The sequence below is a fragment of the Furipterus horrens genome, unplaced genomic scaffold (assembly GCF_987537825.1).
Source record: "Furipterus horrens unplaced genomic scaffold, mFurHor1.1.pri manual_scaffold_3, whole genome shotgun sequence".
In the NCBI taxonomy this organism is placed as follows: domain Eukaryota; kingdom Metazoa; phylum Chordata; class Mammalia; order Chiroptera; family Furipteridae; genus Furipterus; species Furipterus horrens.
The window spans coordinates 64,538,086-64,565,497 of NW_028327173.1; the positions used below are offsets into that span (position 1 = coordinate 64,538,086).

At 37.3% G+C, this 27,412-nt stretch overlaps 1 protein-coding gene across 2 annotated transcripts in view; it reads right to left on the reverse strand.

Moving 5' to 3' along the window:
- The window catches only part of ZNHIT6 (zinc finger HIT-type containing 6), a 62,081-nt gene extending 42,769 nt beyond the window's left edge, over positions 1 to 19,312 (reverse strand). For both annotated transcript variants that reach the window (XM_090271708.1, XM_090271707.1), the window contains exons 1-5: positions 18,491 to 19,312; positions 17,303 to 17,368; positions 17,114 to 17,220; positions 16,944 to 17,029; positions 6,818 to 6,921 (exon numbers count right to left, since the gene is read on the reverse strand). In XM_090271708.1, coding sequence (XP_090127834.1) covers positions 6,818 to 6,921; positions 16,944 to 17,029; positions 17,114 to 17,220; positions 17,303 to 17,368; positions 18,491 to 19,158 — 1,031 coding nt within the window. In that variant the 5' untranslated portion in view covers positions 19,159 to 19,312. The remainder of the gene's footprint in view (positions 1 to 6,817; positions 6,922 to 16,943; positions 17,030 to 17,113; positions 17,221 to 17,302; positions 17,369 to 18,490) is intronic.
- Positions 19,313 to 27,412: the final 8,100 nt, after the last annotated feature.

Here is a 27,412-nt window from a genome sequence, read left to right on the forward strand (position 1 = left end):
GAAAGAGTCATTATCTTATAGTTGTTTGGGATCTGTTCCAAAATAAGCAGGGGAGCCCCCTATTGGACATATTTTGTATCAAGCTCCTCTTTTTAATAAAGAATGTCAGCCTTGCTTTGGCTCAATTATTCTTAACATAAGCATCCCTTAACTTTTTTTGTTCATTAAAGCTTTCCATTATGATGTTCCTGCAAATTCATCAGTCCTCTGAAATTCATTAGTGTTCCATCCGACTTTGACTATAGGAAAATTACAGTACCTAACCTTAAAAAAATTCATAATCACATAATTTTTTAAGTGACTTCAGGAGATTCAGAGTGACACTGGTCAAAAACTCCTGCCATAGAGAATGTCTGGATTAGAATGAACCTATGTGTCTAAGGTTCCTATTGAGTCTGCTGCCACATAACCTGCTGATAGTTCTAGAGGTAATTCAAGCACAACACTGCATTAATCATACTTCATATGGGGGGTATTTAAATTTTTCAAGTTTTTTATTTTGAAATGTCATATTTTATAGAAAAGTTACAAAAATACCTAACAAATTCTTTATGCAAATGCTCAAAAGTTACCATTTAAACATTCGATTTTAAAAAGTTCAATTTGAGTTTTTGATTATATTATAATTCAAGCTACTGAAACAAAGGACTAATTTAATAACTAGGGAGTAAATAATAATAATTTTAGCGTAGGACCACAATACAAAATCCCTAAATCTAAGAAACTAAGTTTTTTCCTAACTTCTTGTGCAGCAAAACCTGACTAAGCCCATTTACAGTCATACCTTGGTACTTGTCAATCAAGTTCTGTATGCATTGCATTTTGATGAGAAAAAAATAATTCAGGGACTTCTGGCCAAAATGGAGGCCTAGCCAGACACGCTGCATCTCCCTCCACAACTAAGAAGGAATACAACTACCTCAAAACTAGAGAAAACCACAAGTTCCAGAAAATCAAGCTGCCTGGAAGTTCAACAAACAAAGATATAAAGAAGAAATACTCATCCAGACAGGTAGGAGGGGAGGAGCCGGGGCGGAGAGGACACTGTGTGGTTGCAGCAGCAGCGGCGGCGGCAGTGGAAGACTGGCGGAAAGTGCAGTCACATGTTTTAAAAAGTCAGGAGGAACACCCAGCACGAGACCAGGCCACACAGCTCATGGTTCCAGCACTGGGGAAAATCAAGCCTCATTGCTCCTGACTGTGCAAACCAGTGGGGTTTGGGGTGAAGGAAGAAACTGCTGGTCTCTCAGCAGAGTCCGCTTGTTTAAAGGGCCCCCACAGTCGTAGAACATCCGCAGACCCGCCCACTGTGGGAACAACAGCCAGGACAACAGCTAGAGAGGTACCAGTCTGATAGGGAAGTGGGAAAAGTGCCTGGATAAGGGGTGAGTGCTGAGCAAGTGGCACTGTTCCTTCTCGGACCCCTCCCCAACACACAGCGCCACAACTTGGTGAAATGGGTCACCCTGTACTGACAAATACCTAAGGCTCCGAACCTTACAACGAATGTAACAGGAGTGACAGCTCTACCTAAGACACAGAGGCAATCAAACAGAGGAGCCTGTCAAGATGAGGAGACAGAGAAGTATGGCCCAAAAGGGGAACAGATCAAGGTACCAGTGGGAGAACTAAGCAACGAGGAGGTAGCCAACCTAACAGACAAGGAGATAGGCAACCTAACAGACGCAGAATTCAAAACACTGGTGATAAAGATGCTCATAGGCTTGACAGATGTGCTTGAGTACAGCTAACGCATAAGAGAAGTAAAGGCTATGCTAAGTGAAACGAAGGAAAATCCACACGAAACCAATGATGAAGGGAAGGAAACCAGGGTTCAAATCAATGATTTGGAACATAAGGAAGATAAAAACAGTCAACCAGTACAGAATAAGGAAACAAGAACTTAAAAAAATGAAGAGAGGCTTAGGAACCTCTGGGACAACTTTAAACGTGCCAACATCCGAACCATAGGGGTGTCAAAAGGAGAAGAGGAAGAGCAAGAAATTGAAAACTTATGTGAGAAAATAATGAAGGAAAATTTCCCAAATTTGGCAAAGGAAATAGACATACAAGTCCAGGAAGCAAAGAGAGTCCCAAACAGGCTAGACCCAAAAAGGACCACACCAAGATACATCACAATTAAAATGCCAAAGGTTCAAGATAAAGAGGGAATCTTAAACGCAGCAAGAGAAAAGCAGACTTACCTACAAAGGGGTGCCTATAAGACTGATTTCTCAAAAGAAACGTTGTGGGCAAGAACGGACTGGCAAGAAGCATTCGATGTGATGAAAAGCAAGGACTTACAACCAAGATTACTCTATCCAGCAAAGCTATCATTTAGAATGGAAGGGCAGATAAAGTGCTTCCCAGACAAGGTTAAGCTAAAGGAGTTCATCATCACCAAGCTATTATAATATGAAATGCCAAAGGGACTTACTTAAGAAAAAGGTCAAAATTATGAACATTAAAATGACAACAAACTCAGAACTATCAACAGGTGAATCTAAAAAATAAAAACAAAATCCAACTAAGCAAATCAGAATAGGAACAGAATCATAGGTATGGAGATCATTTGGAGCATTATCAGCTGGGAGGGGGAAGGGGAGAAACGGGGAAATGGTGCAGGGATTAAAAAGCATAATTGGTTGGTACAAAATAAGGGGGAAGTTAATAATAATATAGGAAAGGATGAAGCCAAAGAACTCATATGAAGGACCCTTGGACATGAACTAAGGTGGGTGTGATTACTGGAGGGAAGGGGGGTACTGGGGAGAGGGGAACAAAGGGAAAAAGAATTGGGACTACTATAACAACGTAATCAATAAAATATACTAAAAAAAAAGTTTCAGCCCTTGGTGCTTGCTGAGGACTCTTTGCACCTGCTAGAACTTCTATCAGTCACACCACCACCCACAAGAGAAAATGCTTCATCGTTTGCTACTTGTTGGTTGTGGAACTCGTCACGAGTTCCAGAACGAATCAATGATGAGTATGGAGGTACCACTTTATAATGTTAATAGTTCTAGAACTCACTGTAGAAATGGTATTGATTGATTATGCAATGCTGTCCCTGAGCTATTAGAGGTGAATATATTATAATATAGTAAATGTACTATACCCCAGAATTTCAGATAAAAAAAGTCATTGTATATTACTTACTGAGTGCCAGGTACTACAGTATTATTTCATTCAATCCTCTCAATGATGCAGTAAGTTTAATCCTGCCCAAGGTCACCTAATGTGTACCAAAGAGTTGAGGCAGTATTATTAAATATAGGTTTATTTGAGTGAAAGCCTTAACCACCTTTGAAAGTTGAGAAAAGCATTGAAAACGAGTCTCTTAAAAACACAAGACAGAACAGAGGTGAAAACAATTCTTTTAAAAGATTTAGTATTTGCTTCTTCACTCCTTCTAACAAATAACACTACCATCATCTAAAACCTTGGTCATTTTCATATTGAATGGCTGAGAAAACACAGGTATCCCAAACGAAATACTTCGAAGTGTGTTTTTTTAATCCCCTGAAGACTACCCCTAAAGTACAGGGCCTTATTTATTTATCTTGTTACTTATATACTACCTTTTACCAATCAATATTTTCTGTAGATCTGATTTTGCCATGCATTAAGTTTAGTAAGTACATCTTCCATATCCATCTAAATTAGTGCCTCTCAAATAAGAGCAACTTTACCTCTTCCCTCTGCCCTACCTCAGGGGACATCTGGGAACGTCTAGGGACATTTTTGGCTGCCACAACAGAGGTAGGTGTGTGTGTGTGTGTGTGTGTGTGTCTCCAATATCTAGAGCAGTGGTTCTCAACCTGTGGGCGCGACCACCTTGAGGGTCGAACGACCCTCTCACAGGGGTTGCTTAAGACAATTAGAAAACACATATATAATTACATATTGTGATTAATCACTATGCTTTAGTTATGTTCAATCTGTAACAATGAAAATACATCCTGCATATCAGATATTTACATTATGATCATAACAGTAGCAAAATTACAGTTATGAAGTAGCAACAAAAATAATTTTATGGTTGGGGGTCACCACAACATGAGGAACTATATTAAAAGGTTGCGGCATTAGGAAGGTTGAGAACCACTGATCTAGAGGGTAGAGGCCAAAGATTGTGTGTGTGTGTGTGTGTGTGTGTGAGCGTGCGCATGTGTGTGTGTGTGCGTGTGTATGTGTGACTCCAACATCTAGAGGGTAGAGGTCAAAGTTAGTGCTAAACATCCTAAAATATACAAGCCAGCCTTCCATAACAAAGGATTCTCTGGGTCAAAATGTCAACAGTGCCAAGATTTAAATTATTGAGGAAAATGCTGAACAAGAATGAACAAAATATTGGGATTAAAGAGATTTCCAAGCTGACTAACCAGTGATATTCTTTATGGCTTTAACTAGCTGGGAAGTCATGTTAATGCTTTATTATTAACCCAACATCTGAAGACAGACATTTTAAATTCAGTTAGTAGCAAAAACATTTTTTCCTTTAAAAACATAATGAGCCATTTAACAATGAACAATGGAAAAATTCAGTAACACAGATTAAAGTTTCTTTTTTTTCCACTGAACTGACTTCTAATATACACAATAGATCATCTTAACTAGCTGACTGGATTAAAGTCAAATGTTATACTTAACCTTGTGGGCAAATATTCCATATCTTAGTGCAAAGAAATGAAATGAAATGAAAATAAAATATGTTTTCAACTTTAAAATTGGTAATTTTTTTTCAATCGTCACCCGAGGTTATATTTATTGATTTTAGAGAGAGGAATGGGGGTGGGGGTGGGGAGGGAGGAAGGAGAGACCATCAATGTGAGAAACATCATTGGTTGCCTCCCATTCATGCCCCAACTGGGGATCAAACCTGCAACCTAGACATGTGTCCTGACCAGGGATTGAACCTGCAACCTTTTGGTGCATGGGATGATGCTTCAACCAACTGAGCCACCTCACCAGGGCAAAATTTGTAAATTTTTTTAAAAAAAGAGTCAACTCAGTACTCATGTATTCTCATATAGTACTATAAATGGAAATGAAAACTGTTTCAACCCACCTTATAAATTAGGAAGCTGAGGCACAAAGTAAAGTGCATTACCTTAAGATTACATAGCTAGGAAGATGCTGTTCAGAGAAATTTGAACTCAGGCAGCATGGCTCTAGTTTGTGCTTTTAACCACTCCGTTTTACTATTTCTATGGGTTTTTTTTTTTTTTTATAGAATTATTTTACAACTAGTTAAAATGTATCAAAAATGGAAGACAGAATTAAAGAATAAACAGACTGATGAATATGTTTAAATGCATGTAACAGACTGAGATGAGATACAAACATGAACATCTTAAAAGAAATAAAAAATTTAAGAGATCAGTCTCTCTAATGATTAGTCAAAAAAGTTGAATAATATCCGATTAAAGTGCAGGTGTAACTAAAATAGGCACTCTGATGCTTTTTTTGATGAAGGTACAAAGTGGTGCTTTTAGGGGGAAAACAACTTGGAGTTTCTCTAAAAAGCTTAAATAAATATAGTATCTAATCCAGTAATTCCACTTTCTAGGAATTAATCCTACAGAAATAGTACATAAGTACATAAAATAATTTGTTCGGTGATATTTATTACAGCATTATTTATAACAATTAAAAACTAGAAATAAGCTAAATATTCATGGATATGGAGATAATTAATTAGTATACAGTAGTCATAGTTGGAGCAGACAATGAGGCAGATTTGCATTAATAAGAAGTCCATACTATATTGTTAAATGGAAAAAAGTTGGCTGCAGAAAAGAAGCATGTACCTTTATAATTGAGAAAGCACAAACCAGGTACTTAAATTTCAAACAAATTATGTCCATTTCCAAATATATCAGTTTCAAAATGTACAAAGGAATCATCTCACATTTGATAAATGGAAAACACTGCTTTACTTCTGGAAGACAACCAGGAAAAAGGAAAACCACCTTTACAAATATTTGTCTTGAAACACATAAAAAAATAAATGGATGACATCATCTAATAATATAACATGTTTTGAAAAGGCAGAAGGTTTATTAGAATAATAATAATTCTGATGCTGTCTTTCCAATTTATGATACAGTAGAACTGGAAGGGAATCCAAGTTTACCTAGTACAACCCCCATATCATACAGAGGAGGCCTAGAGAAAGAAAGTAATTTGCACAAGTTTTTAGACACACTAAGAGACTGAAGAGGAAGGAACTCACTCAGTTTTTTTTTTTTTTTTTACTTTAAACCAGAATCTTGACTTTTGAAAGGCATTATTCAATAATTTAGTGGGCTACTGACAATACTTGGAATCCTTACAGCACTCTGTACTAATGAGGCCTTTTTGATCTAGTACTTCCAGAAAGCAGCAAACTAATCACTGTCATATTACCTGTACTCACACTCACTACAGAGTAAGAGTTTCCAAAATCCCTTTCTTTCACATCACTGGCTTTCAAATGAAATCTTATGGGAATCCCGAAGTAGAAGGAATTATAAAAAGGCGAGCTGCTCTGTGTAAAGCTGTACGTGGTTCCTGCTACGGCTCACTGCTTTGTCCCAGACAGAAACACACACACTGCAAGCCCAAATTTTCATTAAGAGTCACATTATACAAAATTAGCTTATGTTTCTAAATGCTTATTTTCAATCTGTATAGTTATCTTTTCACGGACCAATAACAAACAGTTCATAGACCACATTTTTAGTAGCTCTGTATCATATCAAACTAAACCTTAGAAGATGTTCCTGATAAAATCAGATCACCTGATAGACTAAGGAAGAAGTCAGAAACTTACTTCTTATCAAAAAATGTTGAATTTTCTTTCCTTTTGGTGAATCCGTTGGGCAGAAGTTTTAAGTTAATACCTTGCTTTCGGGCACGATTTTTCATAAAGTACATCTAACAAGCAAAAAAAAAAAAAAAAAAGACAAATTTATCTTAAAATGCCTTAAATGTCAAAAGTGAATAAAGTGACAATCAAAATATAATCGTTAAGATTTATTGAGTACTTAGGTTTCATAAACTGTGCTAAGAAGCAATGTAATTTGATCCTCACAACACTATGAGACAGGTACTACTATTACCCCCATTTTAGCAGTGAAATTAATGAATGCCAACATTATATAACTATTTCTGAGGCATAACCTATATTCAAACCAATATCTGTGTAATTCCAAAGCCAGTGCTTTTACCCATATGCTCTACAAGCCAAGAGAAGGATTTCAAAAAATATACAGGTCATCTGGTAATCATAGGGGATATCTATACAGTTCTTTCTCTTTTACTGGTGGTTTTATAACATATACCTGCTTTTATTACTAGATAGGAAGCTCACTCAGGGGAAGAATCATGGCACTGTCTAGTACAGTCCTAACTTAAAGAGAATACTCAAAGAAATGGCCAAATATAAATACAAGTTTCTTGATTAAATAAATGGGGATCTAGAATTTACAATGCAGAGTTAAGGCAACCAAGACATAAGCCAAGGGAAAGGAAGGGCAAGGAATCACTACCTAAGTATAAAAATGATTGAAGAAATTATATGCAATTTTATAACTACAGAATTTTGGTTTAAACGATGGCAGTGGTTATAACCAACTCTCCCAATGAAAACATCTAAGAATGCCATTATGGGGAAAATACACATATGTAATAAAATATATTTTAATGTAGCCTAAAAGCACTGAAGAACTGACAGAAACAGGAAAATACAGGCCAATTTTAATAAACAGTGAGAACTCAGAGAGGCAGGCAATGTAATGAAGCCAACTTTTACAAATCCTGGCAAATACAGGCTTCCCCTTTCAACCTCCTCAGCAAGAGGGTCAGAGTCAAGACCTCGTAAACTTCTAGGAAGCCCTTCTCAAATGAAGCCAAGTCATGGTAAAAGGCTGAACAAGATATAAACTCTAACTCCAGAGGATGCAAGGAAATTAGTACTGGTTTAACTGGAACAGCAGGAGAAAAAAAAAATCCATTAGAAGTTGTGGTCATGGGCTAGCCCTTGCAGTTTTGAAACGAAAATTTGTATGGTCAAGAGAATCTTAAAAGTCCAACTTGGTTTCACATAGATCCAGATTTGCAATGTTCCTAGGTACCTGGTGGAATAAAGGGCCTGACTGTCCCATCTTCAAAAAATTCCCACAAATAATATTTTAAAGAAAAAAAAGCAGTACTCAATAAAAAATAAAAAAGCATAAAGAGTACAAGAAAAAAAAAAAGGCTCAGTAAGCAAGAGCCAAGAGACAAAAAGAGACAGCTGAGAGTTCCATTTATATCAAGAAACTTAAAAGAACCATACACAGATTATAGAAGAGCTCTGCAAAATGTAAAGAAATTAAAGAAAGCCTGAATATATGAGCAGTGAAACTATAAAACGTGACTCAGCAGATTTTTAAAAGAACTAAATAAAACTAGAAATGTTCTAGAATGTAATACAGAGGTAACAAAGATGAAAAAGAAAAAAACAGAAGACAGGTTAAAGGATAGGCAGGATGTAGAGAGAAGACCTAAGCCACATTTAATAGTAGTTTTCGAAGGAGAAGAGAGAAAGAATAAGACGGAGGTAATATTTTCATAGAAATGAGCAGTTACTTTTGCACAACTGAAGAAAGACACTCTACTGTTTCAAGAAATCTAAAATTTTCCAAGTAGGGTGAGTAAAAAATGCAGAACACAAAAATAATGCAGCCAAAGAAAAAAGATTTTAAAGGCAGTTAAAAATGACAGGTGACTTTACAACAGTAACAATGGAGAAACCACAGACATTGGAAAAATAAATTTGAACTCAGAATGCTATAAGGAAAAATTATTTAAGAGGATGAAATTTAAAAATTCAAACAACCAAAAGAGTAATCTAAGAATTGGCAACCAACAAACCCTCTCTAAAGGACAGTCTAAAGGATATACTTGAGGCAGAAAGGGATCACTCAGATGGTAGGTCCAAGATGACGAATGAAGGTATAAAGAACAAAGAAAGCTGGTAATATGAACATAAACCAAAATAAACACTGATTGGATAAAACAATAACTACTGTATGAAGATTTTTAAAAGGATACTTTAAATACCTAAAAACTATAAGAAAAGTCAGTAGAGGGTTAAATGGAATTTAAGAGTTCAAAAGTAACTGCTAACAAACTAGGGTCAAATCCTGCCTGTTGCTTATTTTTAGAAACAAATTTTTTTTGGAATACATCCCCACCCACCTGTTTATGTACTGCTTATGGCTGCTTTCCTGCTACAATGGTGGAGCAGAGTAATTGTGACAGAGACTATATGGCCTGGAAAACTTATTTGTCATTCGATCCTTTACAGAAAACGTTTGCCAATTCCTATTCTAGTATCCTTGCATTGTCTAGTTACAGAGTTAAGGTACTAATTAACTTAAATTACCTTAAATTTAAGTACCTTAAATTACCTTTTAGTACCTTTAGTAAATGAAGTTAAGCATGCTGTATGTCCAGACTAACCAAGGAAAGGGTAGAAAAAAGGTATAGAGCTTCTAAACCAAAGGAGAGAAAATTCAAATGATTGGGAAACACACAAACAAACAAAAAACCTTAATCAGCCCAAAGACAAGGAAACAAACACAAATGGAGCAAATAGCACAATAAGGTGATACATTTAAAGTCAAATACGTATGAGACAAATGGCAGAGTAGGCAGATGCTGTGCTTTGTGCTTTCCTCCTCCCACAACCCCATCAAAATTACAACTACATTATAAAACTACCCTGAGAACCACCTAAAGACTAACTGAACAGAACTCTTATAACCAAAGATATAAAAAAGAAGCCATGCAGAGACTGGTAGGAGGGGCGGAGATGAGAAGTGAGATGGTCCACCCCACACCCACCCTTAGTGGTTAAGAATCATGAGGAATGTCTCCTAGATATGTACTAGGTAAGACCACCCTGCCAAGACTGGGAGATGCAGCAGATCTACCTAACATGCACAAACAAACACAAGGAGGAAGCCAAAACAAAGAAATACATCCCAAATAAAACAAAGAGCAAACTCCAGAAAAAGAACTAAACAAAATGAAGGAAAGCAATCTACTTGGTAGAGTTCAAAAACACTGATTATAAAGATATTCAGTGAAGTTAAGAGAAAGAATAGATGAACTCAATGAAAACGTCAACAAAATAGTAAATATAAAAAAGGACATAGAAACCATAAAAAAGAATCTGTCAGAAATGAAGAATACAACAACTGAAATGAAGAATACATTAGATGAAATCAACAACAGATTAGATGAAGTAGAGGACCAAATCAGTGATATGGAAATCAAGGTAGTGAAAAACACTTAACTGGAACACTTAAAAATACATATTTTTTAAATGAGGACAGTTTAAGGGACCCGTGAGACAACATCAAGCATAATGACATTCACTTCATAGAGGCATCAGCAGGAAAAGAGAACATGCAAGGGATTGAAAACCTATTTGAAGAACTAATGACCGAAAACTTCCCTACCCTAAGCAAAGGAAACAGACATACAAGTCCAGGAACTGTAGTGTGACAAACAAGACAAACCCACAGAGGCCCACATCAACACATGTCAAAATTAAAATGTCAAAGGCTAAAGACAAAGTGAATTGTGCAAGGGAGCTCCCATAAGACTATCAATTCATTTCTCACCAGAAACTTTGCAGGCCAAAAGGAATTGGCTCAAAATATTCAAAGCAAGATGAAAAGCAAGAACCTACAACCAAAATCACTCTACCCAATAAGGCAATCATTTAGAATCAAAGAAGAGATAAAGCTCTTTCTAGATAAGAAAAAGCTAAAGGACTTCATCATCATGAAACCAGTATTGCAACAAATGTTAAAGGGACATCCTTAAGAAGAAAAAGATAAAAAAATATGAATAATAAAATGGCAGTAACTATATATGTATCAATACTTAATGGTTATGTGCTCCAATTAAAAAACATAGAATGGCTGAATGGGTAAGAAAACAAGACCCTGACAGATACTATCTACAAAAGACCCACTTCAGATAAAAATAATACACACAGACTGAAAGGAATGGAAAAAAGTATTTCATGCAAATGAAATGAAAAAAATTGAGGGAGCAATAGTTCTACCAGACAAAACAGACTTGAAGACAAAGGCTATAACAAAAGACAAAGAAGGACCCAGCAATTTCACTTCTGGGTATTTATCCAAAGAAACCCAAAACACTAATTTGAAAAGACAAATGCATCCCTATGTCACTGCAGCATCATTTACAATAGTCAAGATATGTAAGCAACCTAAGTGTCCATCAATAGAAATTGATAAAGAAGTTGTGGAACATATCAATAATGGAATATTACTCAGCCATGAAAAAGGCAAAATCTTGCCATTTGTGAAAACATGGATGGACCTAAGTCAGAGAAAGAGAAATTTCACTTATGTGTGGAATCTGAAAAACAAAATAAATAAACAAAACAAAAACAAACTCATAGATACAGAGAACAAACTGATGATTGACAATTTGGGTGAGGAGTGGGAGCTAGTTAAAAAGGGTGAAGGGATTAAGAAGTACAAAGGCAGTTACAAATTAGTCATGGAAGGTAAAGTACACTATAGGAAATATATAGTCAAAAACTTGTAATAACTATGCATAGTGTCATGGGGGTATGGGGGTGGGGGATACTAGACTTACTGGTGGGATCACTTCATAAATTTTACAATTATATAAACATCTAACCACTATGCTATACACTTAAAGCTAATACAATATTGAATCTCACCTGTAATTAAAAAATGTATTAAATCTTCCAGCCAAGATGGAAGCATAGGTAGACACGCTGCGTCTCCCTCCACAACTAAGAAGGAATACAACTACCTCAAACTGGAGACAACCAGAAGTTCCAGAAAATCGAGCTGCATGGAAGTCCAACAAACAAAGATATAAAGAAGAAATATTCATCCAGACAGGTAGGACGGGTGGAGCCAGATCGGAAAGGATGCAGTGTGGAGGCGGCAGCAGCGGCAAGCACAGTCACACGTTAAAAAAAAGTAGGGAGGGACACCTGGAGAGCTCTCCCAACACCAGACGAGACCACACAGCTCATGGTTCCAGCACCAGGAAAAATAAAGCGTCATTGCTTCTGACTGTGCAGACCAGTGAGGGTTGGGGTGAAGGAAGAAACTGCCAGTCTCTCAGCAGAGTTTGCTTGTTTAAAGGGCCCCCATGGTCCTAGAACGTCTGCAGACCCAGCCACTCTGGGAATGACAGCCAGGGCAACAGCTAGAGAGATGCCAGTCCCATATAGGCAGTGGGAAAAGTTCTTGGAAAAGGGGAGAGTGCTGAGTAAGTGGCATTGTTCCCTCTCAGACACCCCCTCCCAAATACAGTGCTACACTGTGGTGAAACAGTTTGCCTCACACTGATGAATACCTAAGGCTCCGCCCTTACAACATAACAGGTGTGACAGCTCTACCTAAGACAGAGACAGACACAGACACAGGAGGCTGTCAAGTGGAAGTGACAGGGATGTATGGCCCAAAAAAGGGAACAAATCAAAGTTCCAGTGGCAGAACTAAGCAACAAGGAGATAGCCAAACTAACAGACGAGAAGACACCAACCAAAGAGACGAGGAGATACCCAACCTAACAGATGGAGAGTTCAAAACACTGGTGATAAAGATGTTCACAGACTTGACAGATATGCTTGAGTGTGGCAAACACAGAAGGGAAGAAGTGAAGGTAGGCTAAGTGAAAGGAAGGAAAATCCACATGAAACCAATGGCGAAGGGAAGGAAACCAGGGTTCAAATCAATAATTTGGAACATAAGTAAGAAATAAACAGTCAATCAGTACAGAATGAAGAAACAAGAACTGAGAAAAACAAGGACAGGCTTAAGAACCTCTGGGACAACTTTAAATGAGCCAACGTCTGAATCATAGGAGTGACAGAGGAGAAGAGGAAGAGCAAGAAACTGAAAAGCTTTGTGAAAAATGATGAAGGAAAACTTCCCTAATTTGGCAAAGGAAATAGACATACAAGTCCAGGAAGCACAGAGAGTCCCTAACAAGTTGGACCACACCAAGACACATCATAAGTAAAATGCCAAAGGTTAAAGATAAAAGAGAATCAATAGCAGCAAGAGAAAAGCAGACTTACCTACAAAGGAGTTCCCATAGAATGATCAGCTGATTTCTCAAAATAAACTTTGCAGGCAAGAAGGGACTGGCAAGAAGTATTTAAAGTGATGAAAAGCAAGCACCTACAACCAAGATTATTCTATCCAGCAAAACTATCATTTAGAATGGAAGGGCAGATGAAGTGCTTCCCAGACTAAATAAAGCTAAGAGTTCATCATCACCAAGCCATTATTATATGAAATGTCAAAGGGACTTACTTAAGAAAAAGAAGATCAAAACTATGAACACTAAAATGACAACAAACTCACAATCTATCAACAACAGAACATAAAAAATAGAAACAAAAAGAAGTTAAGCAAATAAATAAAATAGGAACAGAATCATAGGTACAGGCATCATTAGGAAGGAGAGAAATGGGGAAATGGTGCTGGGATTAAGAAGCATAATTGGTAGGCACAAAATAGACAGAGGGATGTTAAGAATAATATAGGAATGGGAGAAGTCCAAGAACTTATATGCACAACCCATGGACATGACCTAAGCCCGTATCAGTTCATTACTAATTTTACAAAATTCCCAAGGAAGAAATAATTCCAATGATTAATTCCAATAATCCAAGAAGAAATTAAAAACATTCTCAAACAATTTTATGAAATAGAATCATATTGATACGGAAACTTAAGGAGATATCAAAAAGGAAAATTAAGAGGTCAATCTCACGAACAGAAATACAAAATGAATGAATAGATGTACACCACACACATATAAGACAACTAAATTCTGCAAAGTATAAAAAGCATGCTGTTATAATAGTAATAACACCATGTAAATTTAGCTTAAAATAGAAAATTAATTAAGATTATATTATCAGATTATAGATTAAAAAACAAAAACGAAATAATCAAAACCAGAAAAAGCATTTTGATAAAATGTAACAACCATTCATGATAAAATCTGTTAGCAAAGTAGGACCAGAACTTCCTTAAAATGATCAGGAGTTACAAAATAGATGTACAGAGGAATTAACATAGTAGGCCTGAGACTTATCCTTAAAAGATTCTGCTTACAAGGCTGACCCTTGGCTGGTGTCTGGGAATTTGACAGACTGGTAAATGGTTCCCTACACTGACATAAAACTTTTCCAAATCATGAAAGTTGTTCACTTTGCCTAAATTATTTGTATAAACAATGTGGTTTTATTTGCTTTCCTTCTGGGAGCCTGGGATTTGGCACATGCTAGGAAAGGGTGCTTCTGCAACCAGCTCTCAATAAAAACCTTGGGCAGTCAGTTGCTTATGGGTTTCCCTGGTAGGTGATACTTCACATGTGTTATCACAACTCACTGCCAGAGGAATTAACTGTGTACTGTGTGACTCCGATGGCAGAGAACTCTTGGAAGCTTGTGGCTGAATTCCTCCAGTCTTTACCCCAAATGCTTTTTCATTATACTAATTTTACTTTGTGCCCTTTCAATGTAATAAATTATCACCATGAGTACAACTGTATGTTGAGTCCTTCTAGCAAAATCCTTCTATCAAACCTAGGGGTGATCTTGAGACTTGCAACATAAATGTCTACTATCATCACTAGTATTTGACATTGAATTGGAAGTCCTAGCTATTCCAAGAAGGCGGGAAAGAAAAAGAAATTAAAAGATTAAGGATAGAAACATATTGTGATGAGTTACTCATAGAGAAAAACTAAAGAATCTATAGATAAGGTACTGAGATAGATTTTATTTTTTAATTTTATTTATTTTTAGAGAGGGGGAAAGGGAGGGAGTAAGAGAGGGAGAGAAACATCGATGTGTGCGAGATGACTGACTCTCACTTGTTGCCTCTTGCACACCCCGAACAGGGGATCTGGCCCTCAACCCAGGCATGTGCCCTGACTGCGAATTGAACCAGCGACCTTTAGGTTTACAGGCAAGCACTCAATCCACTGAGCCACACCAGCCAGGGCTGGAATGGGTTTTAATATGGCTACTCACTAAAAATGCACGACATCCGCTGAGAAAATTACAGAGATATTAAAGAAGTCACAAATAAGGTTGCCAGTTCCATTCCCAGTCCGGGCACATGCCTGGGTTGCAGGCGAGGTCCCCAGGAGACGTGTGAGAAGCAACCAATGCATCTCTCACATATGGATGTTTCTTGCCCTTTCTTCCTCCCTCCTTTCCCCTCTCTCTAAAAATAAATAAGTAAAATCTTTAGAAAAAAATTACATAGCCATCAAACTGACAAAAATTTTTAAACTTTGACCAAATTAAGTATTGGACAGGATATGACAATAGGTACATTTGCACACTACTGGGAGCTGGTACAACCACTTTCGAAAATGTTTTGGTAACATCTAGTCAAACTGAAGATATGTGCACCCCACAACAAAGCAATTTCACTCTCAGGTATAAACCCCAGAAAAACATACACACATGCAAACAATGATTCATAAACAAATTGTTCATAGTAGCACTGTTTCTAAATACTTTTTTGTTATTACAGGAAACCCAAAGTCCACCAAGAAAAGAATGATAAATTGTGGTACATTCCTAAACTAGAAAAGTATTCAGAAATAAGAAAGTATCAGGGAAGGGCACAAGGGGGTGGCAGGGAACTATTGGAATGCTGGGGAGTGTTCTAATTTTAGTACTGAGTGGTAGTTACATGGATGTTAACTTTTTAAATGTACATGCCATACTTCACAATAAAAAGAAAAAAATTACAAAGTAATTTATCTTTTAAGTAGAATTTTAATATGTGTAACTAAGCTTGAGGAAAAATGTTAATGCATGACAATCTTTCAGATATATGTAATGTCATATCTGTACCAATAACACTAATAAAAGGAGGTGTTTAAACGCTATTAAAATTCTGCAACTTCAATATTAACAGTCTCTAAAAGTGAACATAATTCCATATGATTTAATAACAATATTAAAGAATTTCTGCAATAGCAGTTGCAAAATATTTCAAATATGTAAGCTTTAATTTTGAACAGTGCTCAAGGAATGTAAAAGGGATGAAAGAGTATGAAAGTTAAGTGCATTGAAACAGCCAAGTCCCGTCAGTGCTTCCTTAAACCCAATTACTTTCAATTACTTCCTAATAATTCTAACAGCATTATCTAAGCCACCATCATCTCTCAACTGAACCGTAGCAAATGCCTTTTAACTGGCCCCCCTTCTTCCAATCTTCCCTTCTTGCCCGCTGAAGTCCACTTTCCAGATAGCAATGAGAGTAATTTTTCAAAAAGCAAACACTCTCAAAATCCTCCCAGGGTTTCCAGTTTCACTTAGAATAAACAAGAATCATGGTTCAACATCTCCTCACCTACACTCCAGTTACCTTGCTCCTGTTCTAATTCTTCAAACGCACCAACCTCGTTCCTGATTCAGTCCTTACGTTTGCTGTTGTCTCTACCTGGTCTTCTTCCACATGTTCACATAACTGCCTCTTTCTCAAACTTCAGATGGCTGCTTGAATGCCATCTCTCAAAGAAGCTTCTCCTGGCCACTGTACCAAAAACAGTATCCTCACAACCTCATCCCAACAAACAATCATTTCCTTTAATCTCCTGCCTTCTTTATTTTCCAAATGGATTTAATTCTATCTGAAATTATATTTGTTTCTCTACTCAACTCCTGTCTCTTCCACTCCAACACAAGTTCGACATAGGGAAGGACTTTGTTTTGGTCAGTGCTGTATCCCTAGTAACTAAAATAGATTCAGACCATAGTAGTCACTTAATACATTTGTTGAGTGAAAAAAATGAATCAAATCAATTAAAAGGAATTCTGATTGAAAAGGATTAAAAGAAATACTTACATGTTTATTGCTTAATGGTCTTTTCAATAAAGCATCTCTGGAAATATGGTCTGCTGTTCTTGTCACATCTTCCAAAAATCGATAATCTAAAAATTTCAAAATAGAAAAATAAACGATATATGCCAATGGCCAGGAGGCATCATCAATCTTCTATGCATAAGATGGCTTACCACTTAGGAGATTCATTTCAGTAAATTGTTGTATTGAAACATACGCAGTTTTATCTCGAACTCCATTACATGTTAGTTCTACTTTGTGTTTCTTTACACAGGGCAAGCTGAAAAGACAAGAGGAGGTACTTTTATACTTAGAAGTAACAATGGTACAGATAGAGATAAGGTAGGAAATTATATATATACCTGCAAGAATAGCGCATACAACGTGGACATCTGTACTTGGCTTCTTCTGTACCACAAGTTTCACACCTACAAAAGCCCACATGAAACTTAATATATAAATTATCAATTATTCTTGTTTATAAAATTTTAATTGAATCAATTACTCATCACAATCAATTTACATAGTTATAGTGAATAAAGCATATGCAAGTATCTCTAATAAAATACTCAATAGCTGTCAAACATTGTTAGAAAATTCTCCTCGAGTAAACTGTCTCCAAATGACAACTGCATTTACAATGTTGTTAGTGATATATAATTCAAGAAAACATGTACTAGATTTTTAAAAAATCATCTCACTTGACTTCTTTTTCTACTATCATCAGAGAATGAGATTATTAAATGACATTTTAACTTGCAGTTCCTGGCAATCTCTTAATAATTGTGTGAGTGTATGCATATACCTATGTTTCAATATCTTACAGATACAGACACTAGTAAAATACAAGATCCAGTCAAATTTACAGAGTAGCAGTTGCATCTGTTTTCCTCAACTACACACCTGACCTAGAATAGGCATTGGAATAATCTAGGAATGCTATTACCCACTATCTGTCTTCAGTGTTCAACTGCTCTTCTAGATCTTGGGATACTAACAACCAAACTACAGCTATTTCTATTTCCCCTATTGTGTTCTAGATAGCAAAAGTTCCAAGAATCTGGTCACTCTTTTACTTCCTATGCTGTCACATGATCACACACTATTGGAAAATTAAATGAAATGATTAATATTCATAGTACCCATAGAAAACTAAACAATTGGATGAGTTCAAGTGCATTTTAGTCTAATTTTAACTTAATCCACTTTGTCATTGTTGGTTTTATCAGACTTTTCCTCATCTCCGTCCTCTCTCACACAAAGACTGAGTCAAGAGGATAAGTCAAGCCAGAATCCGGTTCAAGGGTTTTCCGCTCCCCAGAATTTTCATCTCCTGACTTGCCCACTGGACAATACCAACACATTTTCACTGAATTTGTTGTTATCTGACAAAACCCTCCCAACTCCCCACTCCCCAACTCCCACCCTCAGGCTCCAGGGACTCAAACTTGTGCTTAATTTTCTACATCTTGCTGGTAGTGCGGCTTCCTTCAAACTAGACCAGAGGGCTCCAGAGCTTTATTCTCCCCATGGACTCCTCCCTGCCTTACCTTGACATAGCCAGTTTCCGTTTGGAGCCCACGGCAGAATTTATTTGAGGCTCTTCTTTCACCTTTGTGTCATCCGACATTTCTTCCTTCGGGAAAATCTTTTCTTCTTTTACACACATTTCATCCATTATTTCCTCTTTTATGTTCTGACCAAAAAACATCTCCTCCTGTTTTATCTTCAAGTTATCTTTCCTCTCTTCCTTCACTTCTGGCCAGTCCACCACCTCTTCCTTCACCTTCACTTTCTCTTCCTTAACCTCTGGTTCATCCACTTTCTCTTCTTTTAACACCAAACTACTATCCACCTCCTGCTTCACCTCCAATGTGTCTGGTTTTTCCTCCTTCACCTCAGGCCCATCCTCCACCTCCTGCTTTATCCGCTGGCCATTCAGCACATCTTCTTGCATTTCCGACCAGTCCGTAACCTCATGCTTCACCACTGTTAGAACCATTCGCATTTTCTCTGCCCTTTGTCTACTTCTTTCTTCTATATCCCCTATTTTCTCCATTCCTGTCAGTCCATTCCCGGCCTCTCCACTTCCTAACTCCTCGGTCTCCGCTTTGTCCCCGACTCCCTCCCTACCGGACTTGCGCCTCAGCCGCGCCCCCTCAGCTCCACGCGGGAAACCGCCTCCCGACGTCGCTTCATTTTCAGCAGCAAAATCCATCAGCTCACGACCCTTGGCCTCTGCTGCCACTCCGTTCTTCGGTGTGGCTGGTTCACGCCAATAGAGATGAGTTGCAGGCGGAAGACGGACAGCAACCCACGTGTGAGAAGTCACAAGCGGTGAACGCCGACCTGGTCTGTTCCTCTTAATCGTCGTAAAGCAACGCCTCCGCGCCTCGCTAGTTCACGACTCCTAGAGCTCTTTACGGCTCCAGAGCTCTCCGTCCCAGATTCTCCGAGAGTTGGCGTGAGGCCACGCCCACCGTGATCCCGCCTTCGAGGCGGGGCTTGGGCGCCCCTCCGCCCCCTGGGGAGGAAGCGTCCCGCTTCTTCACGCTTTGCGCGTGAGCGCACCTCTACTAAAATGGAGGGACAGGAGAACCCCGGCGGAGAGCGAAGCTCAACTATTGTCTTGGCATGGGAAGACCCACCCTCATCTGCATTAAAGATTAAATCTAATCTTGTATGAAAATGGAAGAAATATCTCACGTTACGCCTCTCCAAGCTTCAGTTTCTTCACCTCTGCACTAGAGACGGCGGTGTTACAAAACTCTTAGTGTTATTGTGAAGATCCAATGGAATCACGCACGGAAATCAGCTAGCCGTGACTGAAACAAACTCAATAGATGGTGGCTATTATTACTGGGAATCCCGACAGGTTTCAGGTAGAACAGAAGGCGTTAACTTTCACTCTTTAAAGTCTGTCAGTAAGAGCACGCATCAGCCAGTATCCTAGTCTCAGCATCTACAGGATTGTATGGGAATATATATATATATTCAATCCTCAAGACTAGAAGATCTACAAAACATACTGGGCATTAAATACTTTCACTTAATCTTCACATCATGTCTGTGAGATATATTTTTCTCGCTACATAAGGAGACTCCAAAGAAATGGCTTCTTGGTTGTAGGTTGCTTGGAGCTATCTCCCTCAAATCCTGTTATAATTTGCAGGGCATTTAGCTACTATATTCAGGCAATGGGAATTTTGAATGGATGAATAGAGTTAAGAAGAGGAGTATCTTTGAAACCTTAGTTGGGGCACCAACAATTAAGTAATGCTGGAAGGAGCACTGCAGTATGATGTAAGAGTTTAGTAAAACCTATGGGTTGTGAGGAAGAAGCTTCTAGAGCAGCGGTTCTCAACCTGTGTGTCGCGACCCCTTTGGGGGTCAAACGACCCTTTCACAGGGGTGGCCTAAAGACCATCGGAAAACACATATAATTCCATATTGTTTTTGGGATTAATCACTATGCTTTAATTATGTTCAATTTGTAACAAAATATATCCTGCATATCAGATATTTACATTACGATTCATAACAGTAGCAAAATTACAGTTATGAAGTAGCAACGAAAATAATTTTATGGTTGGTGTTACCACAACATGAGGAACTATATTAAAGGGTTGCGGCATTAGGAAGGTTGAGAACCACTGTTCTAGAGGAATTGTACTGACAATCTCTTTTAGAGATGCTAGCTGCCCGTGGAGTCAAAGACAGCCTGACTGGATTTTCAGGCCAGATTATGCATTTATGAGTATACTAGGAAAAGGGATTAAATGACAGAAGGACTCCATCTGGACTTGATAAAGATAAGATTTGGGAGATGGGAGTAATGAGAGGGACTGTTAATCCTCAAGAGAATAGTCATTTGAATTCACATTTACAATCACAGAGAAAGTTTTGGAACTCTAGATCAGACACCAGAAGCATAAAGACTTTTAAAGTTTTGGAACGTTTGTTGTTTCCCCACATTTGTTCTGCTCGTGATATGTGTATTTTTTTCCTTAGTCACTGAAGGGAAAATCATCAAACCAGTAAGGATCCTTGATAGCATGACAGCTAATAACTTACCTAAGTTAAACAATCAACACCACAGGGCTGTAGTTTTAATGGAGATACTGGAGGTAGTGTTAGTATAGTTGAATGGCAGTTTTGAAGGAAGAGTGAGGCATGAGTGGTCCAGAGAAGGGAGCTTTCGGTTGTTGGAGTTGAGAGCCAGGGTATTGCCTGCAAGAACAGAGACAGGGCAGGGACAGAGAAAGGGAAACACAAGGTCCATTGGGCTGTCATTGAATTTCTGTTCAGTTACTCAAAACATTTTCCCTCCCTTTTCCACCTCAATGGAGTAGAGGTACAGGCCCAGTTCCTTTAGTATAGGATTGACCCTTCTTGCTGTACCCTATCATCTCTGTCTCCCACTCTCTGCACTGGGCATCATGGGGAAGCTCTCCTGACCACTTTGGGAACTGGTCCTTTGCCAAAACAATAGAGTTCAGTTTAATAGCCAGAAACGTGGGGTTGTTTTCTAGGAAGGCATCTTAGTCAAGACTGTAATACCATAAGAAAGTGTATATTAGGAATGGTTAAAACTATTTTGATGGCTCAGCAGGCAGAGTGTGTAGGTTGACTATAGAGTGAGGATTAGAAGGGCATTTCCTGATCCCTCCATGGACAGGCAAGAAAACAAAGACCCAGAGAAAATTGTTTGCTCAGTATTATATGAATATTAGTTGCAGTACTGAAACAGAAAATTAATATTCTGGTCAAAGCCCTTTGTTTGTGCTTGAGACAGTTAAAGATAAAGGCCAGGAAGTAGAAGGCAGCAGTGTCCACACAAGAGGCAGGAAACAGGAACCAGAAGCCAGAAAGCGTGGAAGTCTAAATTTTATTTTGTTTGGGTATGTGTAGTAATGTGTTCATGTTGGGTTGTTCAGAAACAGGTGCTGATAGGAGTTATTAGGGATCAATACCTGTGAAAGGAAAGAGGAGGAAGCAGGATTGGCCAGAGAGAGAATTCAAATTGTGATGCAGGTCTGACAATGCCTTGGCCAACCTGATGGTTAGCTTTGGAGAAAGCATTTTCCTTTATAGTGTGTTATATCAGGCAGAATTGCCTCTTATTTCATATCTGGCCTCAATCAGTCACCTGTTCCAGGTTGCCCCAGAGAGGGCATGATCTAGGGAAAGAGGCTTCTTAGCAGCTAGAGCAGACAACTGGTGGCTGCTGATTGCACTCCCTGTGGCTGGGTAGCAAGTCCTTTTTTGAAGGGGGATTTGGGTGGCACATCACTGTGGCTTACCACAGTATGAATGTGTGTTTGCCTCTGGCCATATGGCCTCCTCTCACGGAATCAGCTTCATTCTTCTTTCTTTAAGGCCAGTTGTCTCTCTTTTCCATTACCTTGCTAAAAAATGCAGCCACCCCACAACTTATAGGTGTATATATTCCCAGTACATATAGTCATGGAGACACACTGTTGTTTAATTCCAAATATCTGGGGAAAAGAATCTGATTGGATCAGTAAAGTAAGGGAGGTAGGATCACTTAGTGTAAACATGGTTGTAGAGTTGTTGGAGAAGAGCTGTTTGAGCTGGGCAATGTTCCCTTATGATGAGAAAAACACGGGTTTAAATATCCTTTGCCACTAGCTATGTGACCACATTTGTCTCAGTTAATTTCTTCCACATGTTAAACAGAGTTAGTTTTACCTATTTCACAGGGATGTTTTGAGAATTAAATGAGGAAATGTATGTGAAAGAACTTTGTAAATAGACGCATTCTACCAGTAATTTTGAAAATCCTGCTGGTAATAGCTTAATGCTTTCTCTTTCAGATTGTAGAGGACAAAGTTGACATAATCTTGGTCCCTAGTTCTTGGCATCCTTTCATCATGTGCAATAACCTTCTCCTTAATGTTTTTACCATTTGTATATTTTTGCCTATGCCAAGGTCCAAAAGATTTTCTTTCATGTTTTATAGAAGTCTTATACTTTCAGCTCTTACATTTAGGTCTATGATCAATTTGACTTTTTTTTTAATATAGTGTAAAGTAATGGTTTGAGTTCTTTTTTTGTGTATGGATATTTTATTGTCTAAGAGCCATTTGTTGTAAAGACTCTTCTTTCTCTTTGAATTGCCTTGACATTTTGTCAAAAATCGTGTCCACAAATAGAGGGACTTATTTCTGGACTTTCTATTCTGTTTCATTGATCTATATGCCTATCTTTGCTCCAACACCACACTCTCTTGATTACCATAACTTGGTAGTAAGTTTTAAAACTGTGTAACTAAGTCCTCCTGCTTAGCTCTTTTTCAAAATTGAGTTGGCTCTTCTAGATACCTTACTTATTCATGCAAACTTTAGGATCAGTTCATCAATCTATACAAAAAAGCTTGCTGGATTTTAACAGGAACTGTGTAGAACATATATGTCAATTGGGAGAGAGCTGGCATCTTAACAATAGTGTCTTACAACCCATAAAAATGGAATATCACTCATTTATTTAGATTGTCTTTAACTTAAAAATGCTTTGTAGTTTTCTGTATACAAGTTTTTGCATGTCTATTGCTAACTGTATATCTAAGTATTTTATTCTTGTTGATGTGATTTTGAAAGGAATTATTTGCTTTCATTTGGGGGTTTTTTATTGCTAGCATATATAAATACAACTGATATTTGTATATATTTTTTGTATCCTACAGCCTCACTAAATCTATTTATTTTATTATAGGGTTGGATTCAATTAGCTAATATTCTGTTTAGGAGTCTCCACGTATGTTTATGAGAATATTTGTGTGTAGTTATTTTTTTGTAATGTTGCTAGGTTTTGTTACCAATATTCTCTGCATATATTTTAATTATATTTTTTCCATCTCTAATTTCTACCTTACTATTATTTGATGATATCAAATCTGTTAGTCAATCCATCCACTAAATTCATTTCAATCGATATATATTTTGTAACCAGTATCTTCAACTTATTATTGCTTCATAATATTCTCCCTTATCTCTTTGGAGATATTTCTTTTACTCTTTTTTAAATGTATCACTTTTTGTCCATTAATTATACTCCTCTAGTACAAATTGTCCAGTCTTCTAAAATATGCTGTTATATTTTCCCCCATAATTTCATATTTCCTTGGGCATATAAGCAAGTTCAGCTATAATTCATACTTGAAAAGGGAACATCAAAAGCCTAAGTGATTTTTTTGAGGGGGTGGGGAGGGTAAGAAGGAGAGTGGATGAGCCTTAGGGTAGAAAGCCTTTGGTGTTACAATCTGGGCTCCACATAGCCAATCTGCCCTTCCACGAGGAGAACATGCCCCTCAGGTTACCCCTGCCATTTGTCATCCCTTTTCCAAGAGCTACTGTATTCTGTGGTGTCACCTAGACCCCAGGATGGAAGAAAGAGAAGAAAAGAACCATTCCTCACTAACCTGTATTTATAGTTAGGAGCTTTATTGATGTTACTCTTCCTTATTGTGCAGATGCTGGGCTGGACCTGCTGTTTCTATGCCCACATTGTACTGGGGTGGGTGATGATCCACCCAAGGTAGTGTAGGTAGAAAAGGGCACAATTAGATATATATAATCTCTCCATTCTACCCCTTACCTCCAACAGTGTCCATCTATGACTCCAAGCTTTTATTTCCCCACCTCAATGGGTCCCAACTCCCTTTTATTTCCTGAGTTTCTCAGAGTGTCTGAGTTATGCTCTAAGATATATCATCTCTTTCTCACTTACATAACAGCTTCAGGATTAGACTTGAGGACTCCAGGAGGCAATAGTGTTGTTAGTTTGCTGTCTTTTCAGGAATGGGATTTTCCATAATGAGCTTTTAGAAAATAGTAATAGTAATAAATTTTTGAAATGATTAAAGGATGATTCTAATATCCTCCATACTGAGCTTCCTATGACATTGCTCATATATTCCTAGGATGCATTATATTCACAATTTTGAGGCAATGCAGTCATTCTCATGCTTGTCCATGGAATGTTGCATCAGCATCATATCATGTACTTGATCAAAAACAGATTTATGGGCTTCTCCTAGAGATATTTAACCAAAATGGAGGGAGCTGCTGAAAAAATTTTCTGAATTTTAATTTGTTTTTATTTTCTATTCTTTTTCTGTGTCTATGAATTTTCTCTTTGCTTAATTCCTTCACTTTTTCATCTAAACCCCTTCTCCTCTGACAGCTGCCAGTCTGTCCTCTGTATCTATGAGTCTGTTTCTATTTTGTTAGTTTATTTTGTTCACTAGATTTCACATATACGTGAAATCATATGGTACTTGTCTTTCTCTGACTGGCTTATTTCACTTAGCATAACACTACCCAGGTCCATCCCTGCTACTGCAAAAGGCAAGATTTCCTTCTGTTTTACAGCCAAGTAGTATTCCATTGTGTAAATGTACCACAGTTTTTATATCCACTCATCTACTGATTGGCACTTGGGCTGCTTCCAAATCTTGGCTAATGCTGCAATGAACATAGAGATGCATATATTCTTTTGAATTAGTGTTTAGGGTTTCTTCAGATATATTCCCAGAAGTGGAATCATTGGGTTGTAATGCGCTTCCAGGTAATGTCATACTGATTTTCTGATGGGAAATATTTTTAACAAGTGTCTCTGTGTGTACTTCTGATACACAGTCAGGTTTGGGAACCACTTGGTAAAGGCATTGTATCTGCACTGTCTGATACAATAGCCACTAGCCACAGTGATTATTGAGCACTTGAATTGTGGTTATGCAAATTGAGATATGCTGTAAATGCAAAATACACACTGGATTTTAAAGACTTAGTACAGAAATGTAAAATTCTCATTAATAACATTTTTATATTGAACACATATTGAAATTATAGTATTTTGGAATAGTAAGTTATGCATAATGCATTATTAAAATTAATTTCATCAGTTTCTATTTACTTTTTACATAATATATCTGGATCATATATTTCTACTGGACAATGCTATACTAGGTATGTTATTAAAATTCCAATTCCAATTAGATGGGGTTAACATAATGTGAATTAGCACTCTGATTTCTAACTATATTACAAAGTTAATAGTAATCAAAATGGCATTGTACTGGCACAATAAGAGATACATAGATTAATAGAACAGAATAGAGACCCCAGAAATAAGCCCATGCCTATATGGTCAATTAATCTAAGAAAAGGGAAGCAAGAACATACAATGGGGTAATGACAGTCTCTTCAATAAGTGGTGTTGGGAAAATTGGGCAGAAACATGCAAAACTATGAAAAGGCATCAGTTTCTTACACCATATACAAAAATCAACTCAAAATGAATTAAATAATTAAATGTAAGACCTGAAACCATAGAATGCCAAGAAGAAAACATAGGAAGTGTACTCTTTGACATTGGTCTTAGTAATAATTTTTTGTGTATGTCTCCCCGGGCTAGGACAACAAAACTAAAAAAATAAACAGGACTATATCAAGCTAAAGAGTTTTCTTATGGTGAATGAAACCATTAACAAAACAAAAAGAGAATATATTGAATGGGAGAAAATATTTGCAAATGACATGTCCAATAAGTGGTTAATATCCAAAATATATAAAAAACTCCAACTAACTACCAAAGAAAAAACATGCTGAACAGACATTTTTTTTCAAAGAACATATACAGATAGCCAAGAGACATATGAAAAATGCTCAACCTCACCATTCATCAGAAAAGTGTAAATCAAAACCACAATGAAATATCACCTAAAATCTATCAGAGTGGCTATTATCAAAAAATCAACAAATACATATTGACAAGGATGTGGAGAATTGGGAACTCTCATTCACTGTCGGTAGAATTGTACATTGGTGCAGCCACTATGGAAAACAGGTTGGGGAGTCCTCAAAAAATTAAAAATAGAACTATCATATCACCCAGTGATTTCATTTTTGGTCATTTATCCAAAGCAAATAAATACACTAATTCAAAAAGATATGTGCATCTCTATGTTCATTGCAGCATTATTTACAATAGACTAAATATTAGAAACAACCTAGGAGTTCATGAATAAGTGAGTGGACAAAGGAGATACACACATACAATACAATATTATTCAGCAATAAAAAATTAAAATCTTGTCATTTGTGACAACTTAGATGTACCTAGAGGGTATTATGCTAAGTAAAACAAGGTAAAGACAAATACTATACGATTTAACTTACATATGTAATGTAATAAAGCAAGACCAAATAAAACAAAACAAAACAAAAACTAATTTATAGATACAGAAAACAAACTGACAAGTGTGAGAGGGAAGGAGGGTAAGGAGATGTGAATAAGGTGGAGTGAAACAAGTGGTGCAAACTTCCAGTTATAAAATAAGTCACAAGGAGGCAACGTAGAGCACAGAGAATATAGTCAATAGTATTGTAATAATTTTGTATGGTGATAGATGGTTACTAGATTTGCCATGGTGATTGCATCATAAAGTA